Source organism: Drosophila willistoni (genome assembly GCF_018902025.1).
Source record: "Drosophila willistoni isolate 14030-0811.24 chromosome 2L unlocalized genomic scaffold, UCI_dwil_1.1 Seg196, whole genome shotgun sequence".
In the NCBI taxonomy this organism is placed as follows: domain Eukaryota; kingdom Metazoa; phylum Arthropoda; class Insecta; order Diptera; family Drosophilidae; genus Drosophila; species Drosophila willistoni.
Window position 1 is genome coordinate 3,223,093 of NW_025814048.1, and position 15,718 is coordinate 3,238,810.

The window sequence follows — 15,718 nt, forward strand, 5'->3', positions numbered from 1 at the left end:
ATTTTCCAAAATATTCAATAAGTGATTGAATTTTTAATTTAAATGACCTAAACATAAACTAATTAATTAGTAACTTAATCAGATTTACATTGCAGAAGAACCTTTTCATGTTTTGTGGTTCGTTTATCAGTTCATAACATTTAAAACTTTTGATACCAACAAAAACAGACGCTCTCTCTCTCTCTCTCTCTCTCTCTCTGTCTCTCTCTCTGTCTTTTATGTATGTATATTAATTAATTTGTAAAACTATTTATTATTGAGCCCATTGGCAACTGTTTTTCACCTGTAACCTTTGGCTTTGCGGTACAGAAAAAAGTTTACATTAATTGCATTTATTTATATTTATATTAAAATAACTTTTTTTACTGCTCTTACATCTGGGTTGAATCTAGTGGGTGGTGCAAAGGTCAGACAAGGTGTAAACTTTAGCATACATACATATACCAACTAAACGGAATTTGCAAAAATATTTCATATTCATTTCCTTTAGATAAATGAAACCTTTAATACTTTCACTTGATTAAATTTGATGAAAGGCAAATGTAAATGCTGAGTTAGTTTAAATAGATGGACTTGAAGAATACCCTTTTTAGTTGATTTAGAGAATTATTTGTAAAGAGAGTGACCCAGTAAGAGATGTGTTTAAGAATAAACATCGTGTTCATCTGAAGCGGCTGCACCAAATCAGATGCACTAAAGAAAATATAATACAACTGTACTTTGGCACAAACAACTAACCTAGCATATGACTAGAATTACAATCAGCCACACGCGTTGTGGGAAAAACACTTGTAATTGTAAACTAACCCAAAACGATCACGACGGCAGGATGTCAAGTGGCCGACACCGTGCCCAAAATAATAATAATTTTTCAACCCCCGAATGCGTGGGTGTGAGTCGTACTAGAATAAGATCTCCTTAAGAACAATTGTTACCTCCTAGAGCCTAAGATTTCCTATATAAACTCCGTACTTTAGTAAATAAAATCAGTTCATATTTTGAATTCAACGAATGAAGATTGGGTTATTTTCCTTCTCCCGGAATCCCTATTCAAGATGTAACTAAGTCGATAATATCTTTTACATGGAACTTTATCGATAACATATCTATCGATCACTATCTGCATTCTATTATTCAAACTTAACGTGTATTAAAAGGTCTTAGAAGAAAAAGGTCTTGGAAGAAAAAACGGTATCGCATGTCAAATTTCTAATAGTTGAGAAAAAAAGGGAAGGATCGATTAAATAATCGATGACAGATCTAGCGATCATACTGTCTGCTGTCTACAACTTATCGAACTCATCCCTATACTTTATTTGCTTTATAAAAAGTATGCAAATTAAGAACGATATAAGGCACGAACCTCAAACTAAGCTATTAAGACTTTTTACGCTTTAGACGTAACGGATAAAAGTCTTGAGAAAGTTGAGACCGCAAAGGGGGTCAAAATTAACGAATTTATAAAGTCCAAATACATCCAGCTACATATACCCTGCTTATTAGCGCAACAGGGTAAAACTAGATTATGTGACATATGGCAAGGGAAATCGTATGAGAAATAAGAGAAGAAGGAATTGCAGACAATTGTTTTTATCCCGCTGTTTGGTTCACTTGTGTAATCCCATGGCACCCACGTCCTCTTCCACCAAGGATGAGTGTGTGAGTGAAATTCAATTACCGTTACATTTTTGCATATTGCACATGCATGAGAGAAGCCAAATAGGAGACAAAGAAAGCGTGAAAGCGGGATAAGGGAAGGCAGATTCAGTTGAATAAGTCACTCATATATACTTTTTAATATAAATAAATAGGAAATTAAATAAATGAAATAAGATAAACGCCCAAGTCGATGAAGACGAAGAAGAAGAGACACAACCGTCGACAGCTTGTCAATTGATGTCAGATAGATGAAGGAATGAGCTTTCACACTGAATGGCATTATGTTGACTACGTGAGCTTAATTTTTGGTATTCGATTTTTTTTCCTCCTCCATCCTCCATCCTCCATCTGCCATCTCATTTCTCTTGTTCAGCAGGTGTTTGCTGTCAGTTTTTGTCATCGTCATCATCATCATCATCCTAGCTCATGTGTGACATTTGCGCTAAGACAGCTCTTTGCCTCTCTTTCAGATTGAGTTTTATGATTTGCTTACATAGCACACAGAGTCCTGAGTCCTTAGGCCAAGGTGAAAGTAAAGAGAAGTTAACATTATCTAGCTGAAGACGAGTTATTATTCATTTCTTCCTCTCTGGCCGGAAAAATCTGTTGTTAGCCAGTTTTGTTCAATGAGTTTTATTTTTAGGCCCATTTGCTATGAATTGCCTTTAGTGCCGAGTCAATGATAAATGAAGTTGCTTGTGTTTGATGGTCATTCCTATGAATAGAGTGCTAATGTTCAACGACGACAACAACAACAACAACAACCCTTAGGGCCAGTTGTAATCCCATGGAATCCAAGCCGAATGCTGAGTGATTTATTAAAGGAGTTGACTTTTATTCGATCAACCAACAAGAACAAGAAGAAGAAGAAGAGTGAGGCACAAAAATAAACATGGCACGTTGTCATTTTGGCTTAAGTAAATAACATGAAAATGAATTCAATTCAAAGCCTCAATAAATCACAGGAGAAAAGGTTGAAATTAAGATACACACACACATGTTTTTCTTTACTTTTTTTGATTTGGCATTAGAATACATAGTTAAATACAAATGATTTGGTTTTCCTTCTCCCCCAAAAAACACAATTTTCCTATGATTTTCTCTACTGACAAACTGTTTTCCATTGTGGCAGGATCCTTATACATTTTTTCCCTTACCATCCAAATGATTAACTTAAAACATTTATCATAAAATCATTGCCCCATAACAAAGGCAAGAAGAAAACTGACCTGAACTGGACATTCGAGCAAGGATAAAGAGGAGGATGATGGGTGGGTGGGTGAAGCTGGAGGTGACCTTGCGAATGCTGAGAGAGTGAGAGAGTAAAACAGGGAGCTGAGAATCACCCACCGTGAACCACCACAACAAAAGGCTATAAATAATTCTATGAAAATTACTAAGGAAAACGTTGCATATCTTTTCTAGTCCCCGTTTCGTTTTGATTTTTTTTTCTGTGTAAAACAAGTTGAGCAATATTTTTCTTCCCCCATTTTCTCTTATTTTCTTTGGCGTCTTTTCATATTGTGCATTGAAATCATTTGCATAAATATTTTGATTGAATGAAAATAGAACAAGAGAGAGAAAGAGAGAGCGATAGGAAGAGAGGGAAATGTGGCAACTAACCACAAACAAAAGGGAGTGAGAAAAATTATTTTCAATTGTTGTTCTGGTCTTTTGATTTGGCTATTAACTGTCCTTCTTTGCGGTCCCTTGTCATCCATCCATCCATCCATCTTTGGATCAGCCTCACCATGTGGTGGCATTTAATTTATTTAGCCTTAAATTGCTTTCATATTGCTTGCCTACCGTAGCCAACATTATGGTTTTCGTTCATTTTTGGTAGCGTAAATTGAATTTATCTATCCCAGAGGTTAAGTGTCATCATCATCATCCTCATCGGCATGCATGTTGTCCTCATGTCGCAACAATTCAATTAGCTGGCCCCAAATCATTTGCTCGTAGAACAACAGAAAAACATCCCACAACAATGAAAGACCCTCTCAGCAGTCAGCAAGTGCCAACATGAGAGATTTCCCAGGACACTAACTCTGCATAGGCAAATCCCTTGTCAAGTACCAGCAGAACCAACCGAACACTACAAAAGGCTTTTCTTTCAGCTCTCTCTCTCCCTCTTTCTCTCTCTCACTTTCAGAGTATCAAAAATTTATTGAAAAGAAATTCAATTGAAATTCATTGCATTTTTCGCATACACAAAGTGCACTATGCATCAAACGGGAAAATAAATGTAGCCAACAAATTCAATTCTCACGAGGGCAATTTGTCATAGTTAAACAATCTGTGAATGAAAACTGAATTTGTAACTTAAATTGGCAAATCAAACATTCAATTTAAATGCCAACAAAATATTTCCCATTTAACAAATTAAGAAATTTAAATTTAGAATAATAAAATTGTTTAATTTGAACAATAATAAGAGAGATTCTGACTTTAAATATAAAGAAATTGTAAACTATTTGCAGAGTTAGTTAAAAGTCCTTTTGTGAAATTAAGGATTAATACAATATTTTAGATTCTATCTAGAATTCTACAAATACAAATTTATATAAATACAAGGAAATAAGTCCTTAAGACTTTAGACATACTATTTCATTTTATTTTAGCAGTTAATTCGTTTCATTATTTTATCAAACTGTTGAATCTAAGGATTGGTTTCTTTCAGCTTTAAGCTTAAAAAGGGCTTATAGCTTCTGGAAAACTGTTTGAATACTTTTCAGCTATTTCGAGTTTCTTGGTTTAGAATAATTTTGACTTGAGGCAATTTTTTAAGCCTTTTTAAGCTTTTTAGGTTTATTTTTTAGCCCCAATAAAGGCACTTTAGTACGGCAACATCTTAAATACTCAAAAGTTTTTACAATTTCCTTTATTTTTACATGCAGAAAAAATATGAATACAACATCCTTTGTCCATGGCTTAAAAATGAAAAGTTCTTAAAGTGAAACAACACATAATTCCATCGCTAGATAAATAAAATGCATTTTCGTAAAAATATTTTTATTATTTCTTGCCATGTTAAAAGCCATGGGGAAAGAGTTTGCTGACACTTTAAGACCCTTTGTAAGCCTCTTTTCGCGTCCTACGGACAACAGAATAGGATAAGAGAGAAAGAAGAAGAGAGGGGGAGAAAGTGTCCAGACGATTTTACTTTGTTGCAGTTGATAAGAGGCTTTTGGCGGCATTTTTCTCCTAATTCCACATTGTTATTGTTAGATTTTGTGACACACTTAACCCCCTTTCTCTCTCTCATTCCTTCCATCTTACCATTTGAATTGTTTAAAAATCAACAATTTAATGAATGATCTATGTGCGAATGCAAACAAAAATCAAAAATCTTCACTATAAAGTTGTAAACAAAGGAATTTTTGTTTAAACAATTGATGGACATGAACTTGTCTGCCAAAATAGCCAAAATACCCAAAATATTTATACAAACCAAAAAGGGAGAGAGAATGAAACACAGACAAAGACAGAAGCCGAATGGGCCAAAAGAACCACATGAAATCAATTAAAATACTTTCCTTCAATTGATAATAACCATAAAAAGTAATTGAAGTATGGAAATTACGTATACGCCGCGTGCCTGCCCCTACCAAGAGACCATGAAACTAAGAGGAAATGATGAAAATGAAGAAAATATTTTTGCGATAATGGAAAATAATCAAAATAATCAAAATAATTTAAAATTAAGTACCTTTTGGCAGTGTCTATGCGTGTGTGTGTGTGTGTGCGTATGTGTGTGTGTGTGTGAAGTGCAAACAAAACAAACAAATTTTCAAGTTGGAACTGGGCCAATTTGAGGGAAGCGATGGAGGAAAGAGAAAGGAAGCCAACAAATGTAGTTCAGCTAGCTTGTCCATCAAAATGGACAAAACGGAATGCCAACAAGTCGAACAAAAGTGAAAATTAATTAAAAATAGTCTAAAAAAAAACAACCAAGAGACGCCACTTTGGCCTTTGGCTTTCCATTTCCGAGATTCTCAGCAAATTTCTCGTCAATTTTCAATTTTTTTTTCACTGTGCGTATTTTTTTCCTATTAATTTCCATGCCAACGGCCAGAGAAGCCTTCGTATGGGTGTGGGGGTAGTGAACAATTTCAAATATTTGCCAAATAATTAATCACGCCACATCGTGGCCAAGTCATAGTCACTCACTCTCAGTCTATCGAGTTGCCTGGCCAACGTTTTGCCTGTTGGCCAACTGATAAAAGGCCTCCATCACGATGGAAAGAGGCATGACACACACAGCTTCATCATCATTTCCACGAGGCATTAGATGGTGTCAGAGGAGCAGAGAGGCAGAGAGACAGAGAGAGAGAGAATCCGAGTCCATGCCCCCTTGCACAGATAACGATAAATTTTTAAATAAAGCTGACAGTTGAAGTCGTCCACACGCCTCGTTGAATGATTGTGGTCAGGTGAAAGGGAAAAACAGACGACAAAGCTTTGGGGCTTTATATCTGCATTTGATTTTGATTATGAGTGTAGCTTTGTTTGATTGACAATGAAGACAAATATATACATATATTTACATAAAGGTATATATATCCGAAATGCAAACACAAAAGGCAAACATTTTCTATAAAATTTAATGACAGAAAACGAGGGCAGTGTCAAGAGTTTAAGACTTTAAAAGCCTCTCTAGGCAATTTAAATATTTAATTCCATAAAAGTTATTTGCTTTTCTGAGACAATAAACAATTCAGAGAGTTTCTATGGAGTTTCACCTAGGTTGCAGGTAATTTAACATATTTATTCCTTGGTTAAAGAAAAAGTGAATAAGTCTTAGCCCATAAAACTCATAACATTGTCTCAAATTTCTTAGTCAATTAGCGATTTAAAGAGGGTAAATTGCCCAAAGTTAATGGCTTTAAGAGTACTCGGTAAAAATTTCACAATGTTTGTTTATAGAGACAAGAATCATTCCTTACTACAGACCTACTAAGATTTATCTACCATATGTCCTTTTGGTTTCTGGTTCTAATAGATATATTCATAACTAATTAATTTAAAACCAGTCAAATTTTTACTCAAGTCTAGTAAAACCTCTATTTAATATAAGGTAAACATTTTATAATAACAAGTAAACAAAACTCAATTATCCATTTGTATCCATTAGCATAGAAATTATTCGTTTAATGAGTGCTTTTAAAAGCACTTTCAGTATATAAGTAAATAAAATGCAAATCAAAGAAAATAAATTTTATAGAAATTTTTGGATAAATACCTAATTATAGAAACAGAAAGCAACAGATTATATCCAAGTTAATAATAAAAAGTTTTAAACACTTTTTATTTTAAATGGATATTTTCGATTGGTATATTACCTATTTAAAACGGTGGCTAATACACTAAACACTTTCCTTGTATTCATATACCAATATACTTACTATATCTTATGTAATGGTAAAATTTGTTTAAGCTCATATCATTTAAAAAGCTTAAATAGTTATTTACTTACCATTATCTCACTACGACAAGGACTTAATTCCTATACGTAAAACCTTGTCCCTTAGTCCCTTCTTTCATTACTTTTACAACAAAGTTTAGACAAGGAATTCTCTTTAGCACACAGTGACCTTGCCTCACCCCACTCAGTTTACAATGTGATGTAGAAGAAAAACGTCATTCAATCAGTCATCATCATTCTTTAGCATTTTGTGATGATGTCATAAGAAAAATGTAATCTCAGACAACTTGATTAGATTTGTTTAGATTTCCAGATAATGTACAATGTAATGCCTAAACAAATTGCCTAACATAATCAATTATGAGGGACCTGTCAGACTAAATTGTTTAGCCCTTTCGCATCATCTGTTCGAGTTCACACAGCCCACCAAGCAGCCAGCACTCAGTTAAAAATCAGAAAATTAATATACATATTCATCTTTCAATTTTTTTTCATTTGGCATTTACATAAATCATCTATCAACATAGGCACTCGGGAGGTTGTTCCGGTTGCCACACTTCTGCCTCACACTCGGCCATGAAGCATTGGCAATCCGCAGTGCCGCGGCATCGACAATTGGGCATATAAAGGAATTCACTGTCATGCCAGAAATCAATCAAGGACTTGCAATTGTTTTTCTTGTAGAAGGCTTTGGTGGCTTTCGTGGGATTGTCGCAATGGCAACAGTATTCACCGTTTCGCAAGTTATCCATTTTACCGGCACACAGCTCCTTGACCATTTTATCCATGGGATCGGCATTCGAACCACGCCCCTTATGGGGTACCGCCTTTATGCGTAAATGAAGCATTTGATGGGGATTCAGATCGATGAGTATGGTCCCCTTGGATTTGACATTATAGACGCGTTTGGCCAATTTATTGTCCACATAGATGGCATAGTAATCGATATCCGAATGGTCATGAACGAACCATTTGATGGCCAAGGAATTGGAATCCAAAATGGACGCTTTGGTTAGACTCACGGGATACGAGACGCGAGAGGAGGGATGCTTCTGTTTGGTGCCATGCATTTCATTGAGTATCTGTTTCCTCATTTGCGACATGGCACACAGATCCATAAAGAAACTCTTGGCCATTAGTTTCATCTGTTGTCTACGTTGTCCCTCAGGGGATTTGAGATATTCGGCTTGCTTCTCAGCCTGCCGCATATGCGAGCAGTGGCAGCAGTCGCAGTTCTTATCAAATTTCGCACAATCACTTGGAGTATTCGGTGGCTCGGTGACATCACTCATTGGATTGGACTCAACGGATGAGTTTTTCCTTGAATCCGGCTCATCGGAGCTGACCAATGTGAAGGTGGGCATGAGACTACTAGCAAACTTGGGCCTTAAAGTGCGTGAATCTCGCGGGGAACTTTTCATTCTGTTCTCCTCCTGAGTAGCCGTAGTCTCTGGTCCGATGTGAGTGGGCAATTTGTTGCTTCTTGGATGTTTGGTAATTCGTCTGGATGCTGCTTGGGTACTTCCTTCTGGCCGTTCATTGACGAGCATTTTAGGTGGTGGTAAATCGGGTAGGACAATCCTCTTCTCGGTCTTCTTTTCCAAACTTCTTCGGAATTCTTCCGAACTCTTGATCTCCAACTCGTCGGGCAGAACAATGCTAACACGTTTCGACATGATGATGTTTACTTGAATTTCGAAAAATACAATCTAATAGAGAAACATCGATCTCCAGAGTTTAATTGAAAAGAACATTCGATTAATTTCGAAAAGAGGAAACTAAATGATGAAATATTGAGTCTACTTTTACTTTTTTGCCTTTGCCATTAGAATGCTCTCTAGTGACTTGCTTTCGTTGGTCGATGTTCAATCATATTCCAATGATGACAAATCGCTGCGCTTAACAAGGCTCGTTTTTTGGGGCCAACTTAGCCTCATTGGCCCATGAATCATCTGAAGAAAAATGTCCCTGGGCATGGCGAATGGCGTTCTTATAGCTTTTGTCAATATTTATGCTCCCTCTACGGCAGTCAGCTCACGGATCCCGGGCAAGCACGGCAAGGCACCGTCCGGACCGTTCATGAAATTTGCATAATGTCCGGAGCTTGGGCGTCTTTTTTCTCTGTTTTTTTTTTTTTTTGCCTACATCCTACTTTACTCTTGATTTTCTTCAAAAGCAAGGCATATTAAATGTATTCCTCTGTTTGGCTCTAATTAAAATAGATTACGACCAAATGGTCTAACAATTTTTTTTCTTTTTCGTTCAACATTTTACTAATTATGTTTGGAAGTTAAAGAGAAGCTTGAATTTAAAGAGATAGACATGAGGATAGAGAAAGAGAGAGCAATTCGTTATAATGTTTTACTGGGGATTATTATTCAACTTGACTGCGCATACATGGCGTATGATTAACACGCATTACACATACGCCTGGTTGGCAGGATAATACAATCTAACAACGAGAGAAAGCAAAAAAAAAAAACACAAAAAAAATGAATGAAAGGGAAAGGCATAGAGCAGGAAGAGCAGGCAAGTAAGTGTATTAAATTATTTTTGCTTTATGATTTATCTAACACCATAAGAATGTGGAGCCGGCAACTGAAATATGTTTTATCTGGCCCCTGTTGGTTGCCTTTTGTCTGTGCAGGATCACAGCAGGATATAGGATGATAACGCAATGGGGTGGCTACCAAATGGGGGGGTGAGGCAGCAGTCAGTGAGGCATATTTTTAATAGACTTTCAACAAATGTAATTGCATTTGACAAACGGCAATGGCGACGTCTGCTACTACTTCTTCTGCTTGCTGCTGGTTGCCAAGTGTATATATCTATATATATAAGTCTAGCAAAAGTTGTGAAACAACAAAAAGTTGAAAAAACACACACACAGACACAATTTTCTTTTGCTCTCCGTTAAGCCACGGATGTGTTTTAGAGTCTTAAAGCTGTCTCTACTTTTGTTTCTTAAGTCATATGACTAAAAAATTAACCTAAATCAAAAGAGAACCTAATAAAACTTAACAAAATGGCCAATCAAATGAAAACAACAAACAATTAAAATAAAAAAAAAAACAAAAAATAAAATTCAATTAAATTGAAGAAGGTTGAAAGCCTTCACCAACATCATCATCGTCATTTCATCATCGTCATCTTCAACATCATTGAACATTGAGTGCTTTTGACTGCGGGTGCTGGAGGTTAGACCCCGAGGGGATCAATTGAATGGTTTTGGTCATAAGTTTAATCATTTCTCTTGTTCCAATAAAAAATTTCTGACAGGCATTGGAAAAATAGAAGAAAGAAAATAGGAAATCGACAACAACAAAAAAAAAAAACGCCACTTAAGTTATGTGTATTTAGTTATTTCTCTCCCTCTCTCTCTCTCTGTCTCTTGTCTTGCATGTTGAATGACAGAAAAAAACGGGAAAAAATTTTGGAATTTGTTTTTTCCTTGTTGAAGTTCTTTGGCGTTTGCCACTTGTCACGCACTTTTGCCTCAAGTTTTGGCACTTTCTCTCTCTCTCACTCTCTCTCTCTCTCTTGTAGCCTCAATGTCACTTCCGTTTGAGAAATGCTGCAAGAGGCTGAGCTGAGGAAGGGGGGGACACGAACTAAGGGAACTGGGGTCAGAGTGTTGGCTAGGTGATTGTGGTATTTCGGAACTAATTCAAAAGTTTTGCCCCTGACGAGAAATGAGAAACTTTTTTTTTTCATTTTTACAAAAATTTCATACTGATGTATTCTTTGTGGCTGGCAAAAAAGCTTTTGGCATTTTTGCTGACAAGTTTTCTCTCTCTTTCTCTTTTTTAGTGCCATGAATAATTGCCAGCTGCAGGGCAACAACTTTGCGCTCTGCCAATGAAAGATCATAAATTTTGACACAATTTTCCACCGTAGCCAAAATGATTTAGGATTTGAGATAAAGAGAAGAGCCAAAAAATTCGACATGGGAAATAGAAATAAACCTAATTGAACAAAAAGTATATTTTTTTGCTGGCTAGCCCCAAAGGAATCGTTAAAATTTTTACTGGGAGTCAATATTTGGGAAGGCAAAAAAGTGACTTCTCTTTTGAAAGTAAGGAGAAAGTTTTTTCGAACATTTCACGTTAAGTGTGCTCAAATGAAATTTAGTTTTGAGATACATATGTTCCAATTTTTATTACATAAGTATATCTGAATCTTATTGTTAGACGATATTGAAAATGTAATGAAATGTGACTTACATTAAAGTAAATGTCACAATTGGTATCCTTTACTAAACTTATGCCCTTTCCTCTAATGCTGTGGCTTAATAAAGAGATTTTAGCACAGGATTTATAGGACGAACTTTTGCTTAGTTGAGATATTATTTGTTCTCACAATATTGTTCTTTCTTCCCTTGAATGTTATTTAACTACATAAAGTTGCTTAAAGCGAAAGTAAAGTATTTTATCAGCCTCAGATAGACAAATGTAAATGAAGTAAGTAAGTCGTCTCGCCGACTTTGGTATACCATACACCAGTAAAGCAAATATTTCAACTTTATTAAACAAATGCATTTTCACATGCTTTTTACAAGCATATCTTAGTATCTCGCTCACTCAATCATACGAGCACCCTAGCGCCCCCACCAGCCAACGGCCAACTCCGGCCTTATGGAAAAACGTTTATATGCATAACTCGACTGTTTTTTGTCCGATTTTGATCAAATTTGGTATTTTGCTAGATATTAGTATCAAATTTAAGTGTGCCAAATTTGATTGCATAAGGTAAAAAATAAAATAAAAAATAAAAAATACGGGAGATAATCAAGTTTTTCAAATTACGGGGGCGGAAAAGGGCGTGGCAAAATTTTTATACATACAAAATGTGTGCATTTACTAAGCGAATATACATACCAAATATGGTGTCTCTAGCTGGAATAGTTTTTGAGATAAACGCTTGTTTTAAATTGCGGGGGCGGAAAGGGGCGTGGCAAAAATTTGAAATAAACTTGATCACTCTACATACTACACGAGTCTACATACCAAATTTGGTGGCTCTAGCTCTTACAGTCTCCGAGATCTAGATGTTCATACGGACAGACGGACAGACGGACGGACGGACGGACAGACGGACAAGGCTTGATCGACTCGGCTGTTGATCCTGATCAAGAATATATATACTTTATGGGGTCGGAGAAGCTTCCTTCTGCCTGTTACATACATTTTGGCGACTTTAATATACCATTTCACCCTATGGGTGTATGGTATAAAAAATAAAACTTAATTACGAATTAATATTTATGATAAATAAAAGTATTTGAAAAGTTTAATAACAACCGCTAAACAAAAAAAAATAGAAGCGCTGAAGATATAACTTCAATTACGAAAGGAATAAAATAAATAAAGTCATTTTCTGGTTGTTTATTATCAGAAACGAATGAATTAATCTCTTCTTTTTCTACAGTTATTCGATTTCATATTCATATTCTTAGCATGTTCCAAAGGCAACAGTTAAAAGTTTAGATTCAGTAAAACCTTGTTTATCTGGCATTTTATTAACCGTCGATCTGAATAATATGATGATGTTTCCTTACAATGTACCATTTCATTTCAGAATTTGAAGTAATTAGCGGTTTCTCCTGAGTGAGGTATCCAAATTGCCTTTCTTTACTCGTCTCCTTGACTAAAAAGGGTTCCAGCTATGAAAGAATACACCGAATTTCACAATTGCTCTGCCTTTTCGCAATTGATCTAAGTCTTTGTCGATTCTTTTGTAAGAGCATCGATATTTCGACTCATATACACACGATTTAATGTTGAAATTATTGAATCAAATTTGCTTCGCATTTGTATATAAACCTAAAGTATTATTGATCCTATTGCTTATTGCTTTTAAGTAAGCAAAAGCTTTAGCGTTTCACACATTTCAAACACACCACTTACTTTAAATAAACTTTTCAATTTGAATCTTCATTCTCTCATTGTAGAAAAACGATTCTTTAACTAAGCAAAATTTGTGTTTTTTAAATAGTTTATGTTTATTTTGATTTTGCCAGCTGATTATTAAGAAGTGCAAAAGCATTGCAGGTAAACCAAGTGCGAATTGCACTGCAAGATTATACAGATAAGTTTATACTAAGTGGCAAAACATATGTTTAAACAGAAAACTGAACAATGCGTTTAAGTTCAAGTTCAAAGTTTAGTAACCATTTCTTTCCAACATCAAGCGTTTTAGTCGCCGCTTCTCATGCATATAACTTGAGTAGGGTCTTATGGTTATATAGTAGATAATCTCTACGAAACTTAAAAGACTGGCACCCACAAACAGACCTGTGGTTCCACCTATAGACACTAAAAGAAAGACAACATATACATTCCAATATTCTTATATTCCTACCATTTGCCATTGCCGAATTTACTCACCCACCAAATCCAATCTACCTCGCACTAAGTTCCTCTTATAACGCTCTGTGGGCAGTTCGATCAAAGCCACCTCAATTTTCGATACGGGAGTACTGTGTTCCACCAAGTTATCCTTGCTATCGTGAACAGTTGTAATATCCACTTCGGTGCACGAGGGCAGACAGTCACAAACCAAACCCTTACGGCCACGTCTCTTCGACCATTTGGCTATAATGACCGATAAATCCTCATAGTTGCGATTCAAACACTCCAAACCATCCATATTGCACAATTGATGATCCGGCGAATTTGGAGACAAATGACTTGAACAATTGCAAAGCTCCATTTGCCGATCCTTACGACATTGAACCGTACAGGCGCTATAACTATAGAAATGATGCACATCCAGAATATTCTCATCCACAAAGCGGCAATTCCTCTGACCCACACTTGTCTCTCGTATGGCCTCATCATTCTCAATGTCACGTTTCGAGATGAAGCGACTAAAAAGTACTATTAAATACATTTTCAGCCCTTAGCTAGGTTTACTCACATGAATGATATGTAAGGACCAACAATTAGAAAATCTGTTTTTGGCGTCACAAGAGTGGGAACTTCTTCAGTTCCCAAAATAAATACCTGCAAGCAAATATATTTAGTTTGACTGATCAAATTTGCTAAATTGTTTCTCCCACCGTAGCTTCAGTTTTAAGTTCCATTTTCAGAGAGCCTGGACCAGTATAACGATTTGAATACATATTCAAAAAAGGACCTTTTCCCTTGCTAAATGAAAATGAAATTACATTCCTCTTAGTTTTATGTAATAGTTGGACTCACTTTGCTTGTATGGAATTGATGGCGTAACAAATCCCCAATTCCGTTTCCATGCGATGAAAATATTTGCAACATTCAAAGGGTCTATTATTCCATTCGCAATTGAAAATGGAATCAGTGCAACTGCTGCGTACCAATTGGGCGTAATAGGAGAAATTCGAATAGAAGCAAGAGGTGGTGGCCTCCTCTCCACTGCATTCGTGGACCGTGTGATACGATTCGCCGCGAAAAAAGGCAATTTCACTTAAAACTTCCTCCAACGTGAAGTCATGATCAGAGCCCCAGAGTCTAAGAAGAATGGAAAATTAATAATTCCCAAAGAACTGACAAGTTATTCTTACTGTTCTGCCACTTCCTGAATGCGATCCATATTCTTTGACTCACACACAATTATGGCTGGAAAATTAGTATTCCAATCGCGATATGAGCTCTCCACCACAAAACTAATGGCATTATTCTCAAAGGCAGCTAAAACCAAATTAACTTCAATGTAATTCGATTCCAAGTTTGACTCTAACTCACCCAGTGAGGCTTTGATCAGCAGCCAAGAGGCATACCATGAGGCTGCCAGGCAAATAACCCAAAAGATTCGCTCCAACCAACTGGCGTCTTTGTCCACTATGAATCGTGCTCCATGCAGAGTCGAATTCTTTAGATATTCCTCTATGCTGCGACTAATGCGACCCATGTCGAAGTAGCTCCAATTTCAGACTGATTTAGTACAAAATAGTGGCTATTTAACTATCACAACTATATTAATTTCAATCTAAGCAAACATCTGTTGATTTTCCCATAACTATGACACGCTTGCTGCAACTTCAATTAAACTATTGAATAAACATTTATCTAGATTAACATTATTATTATGGAATTGTCATTTGTTCTATAAGTCAGTCATTTAGTCGAGTCAGAGGCAGTTATGCTTACGAAGTTATGTAAAAATGTGGTCTCAAAATTGTTTGACAGTAAAATATATTAAATCAAATAAAACAGACTCATCAGTCTGTTAATAACTTCATATTCTCTAAATATTTGAAGTTAAAACTAACTTAAAACCAATTCTAATGTAATAAATAATAAAGAAGTTGAAACTATCTAAAACACAATTCTAATGTTATAAAGTTAGTTTCCGCTCTCAAACTCAATTCCAATTCTTTGCCTTTTAATCATTGCATGAAATGAAAAGTAAATGGCATTAAATTTTTCATCATCTATTTCCAATTATCTTTCCAAGAGAGAAAAATAATAGATATTATTCACTAAACTCGATAAAGCTATTAATTAAAAGATTTGTTCTTAGCTGACAACTACAAAACTGAGTGGAAAACACAAATGAAAGTGGAGAATAAATTGTTTTTGTCTTCTTTAATCCTATTGTTGGCCAGCTACAAGTCAATTAATAAAAAAACACAACTTTTTTGTTTTACCTTTTGGT

At 35.7% G+C, this 15,718-nt stretch overlaps 2 protein-coding genes across 2 annotated transcripts; both read right to left on the minus strand.

The window, feature by feature from the left end:
* Nucleotides 1-7,602: 7,602 nt before the first annotated feature.
* LOC6640089 lies at nt 7,603-8,634 on the minus strand. Its single transcript, XM_002063568.2, has one exon. It carries the CDS (start codon nt 8,632-8,634, stop codon nt 7,603-7,605), a length of 1,032 nt encoding a protein of 343 aa, XP_002063604.2.
* A 1-nt stretch (nt 8,635) lies between these two features.
* LOC6640088 (pickpocket protein 28) lies at nt 8,636-14,971 on the minus strand. The gene is made up of 8 exons (XM_002063567.4): nt 14,806-14,971; nt 14,625-14,751; nt 14,287-14,571; nt 14,145-14,232; nt 14,003-14,088; nt 13,471-13,952; nt 13,269-13,398; nt 8,636-8,702 (listed from the first exon to the last, which is right to left on the minus strand). Exons 1-8 carry the CDS (start codon nt 14,969-14,971, stop codon nt 8,636-8,638), a joined length of 1,431 nt encoding a protein of 476 aa, XP_002063603.2.
* Nucleotides 14,972-15,718: the final 747 nt, after the last annotated feature.

Bases quoted from the DNA above. Each gene is read 5' to 3' on its own strand.
- LOC6640089 (XM_002063568.2), bottom strand. From the start codon at position 8,634: ATGCTCGTCAATGAACGGCCAGAAGGAAGTACCCAAGCAGCATCCAGA.
- LOC6640088 (XM_002063567.4), bottom strand. From the start codon at position 14,971: ATGGGTCGCATTAGTCGCAGCATAGAGGAATATCTAAAGAATTCGACT. The intron at 14,752-14,805 runs GTGAGTTAGAGT...ATTTGGTTTTAG, and splicing joins GCTGATCAAAGCCTCACTGG to CTGCCTTTGAGAATAATGCC. The intron at 14,089-14,144 runs GTGGGAGAAACA...ATTTGCTTGCAG, and splicing joins AACTTAAAACTGAAGCTACG to GTATTTATTTTGGGAACTGA.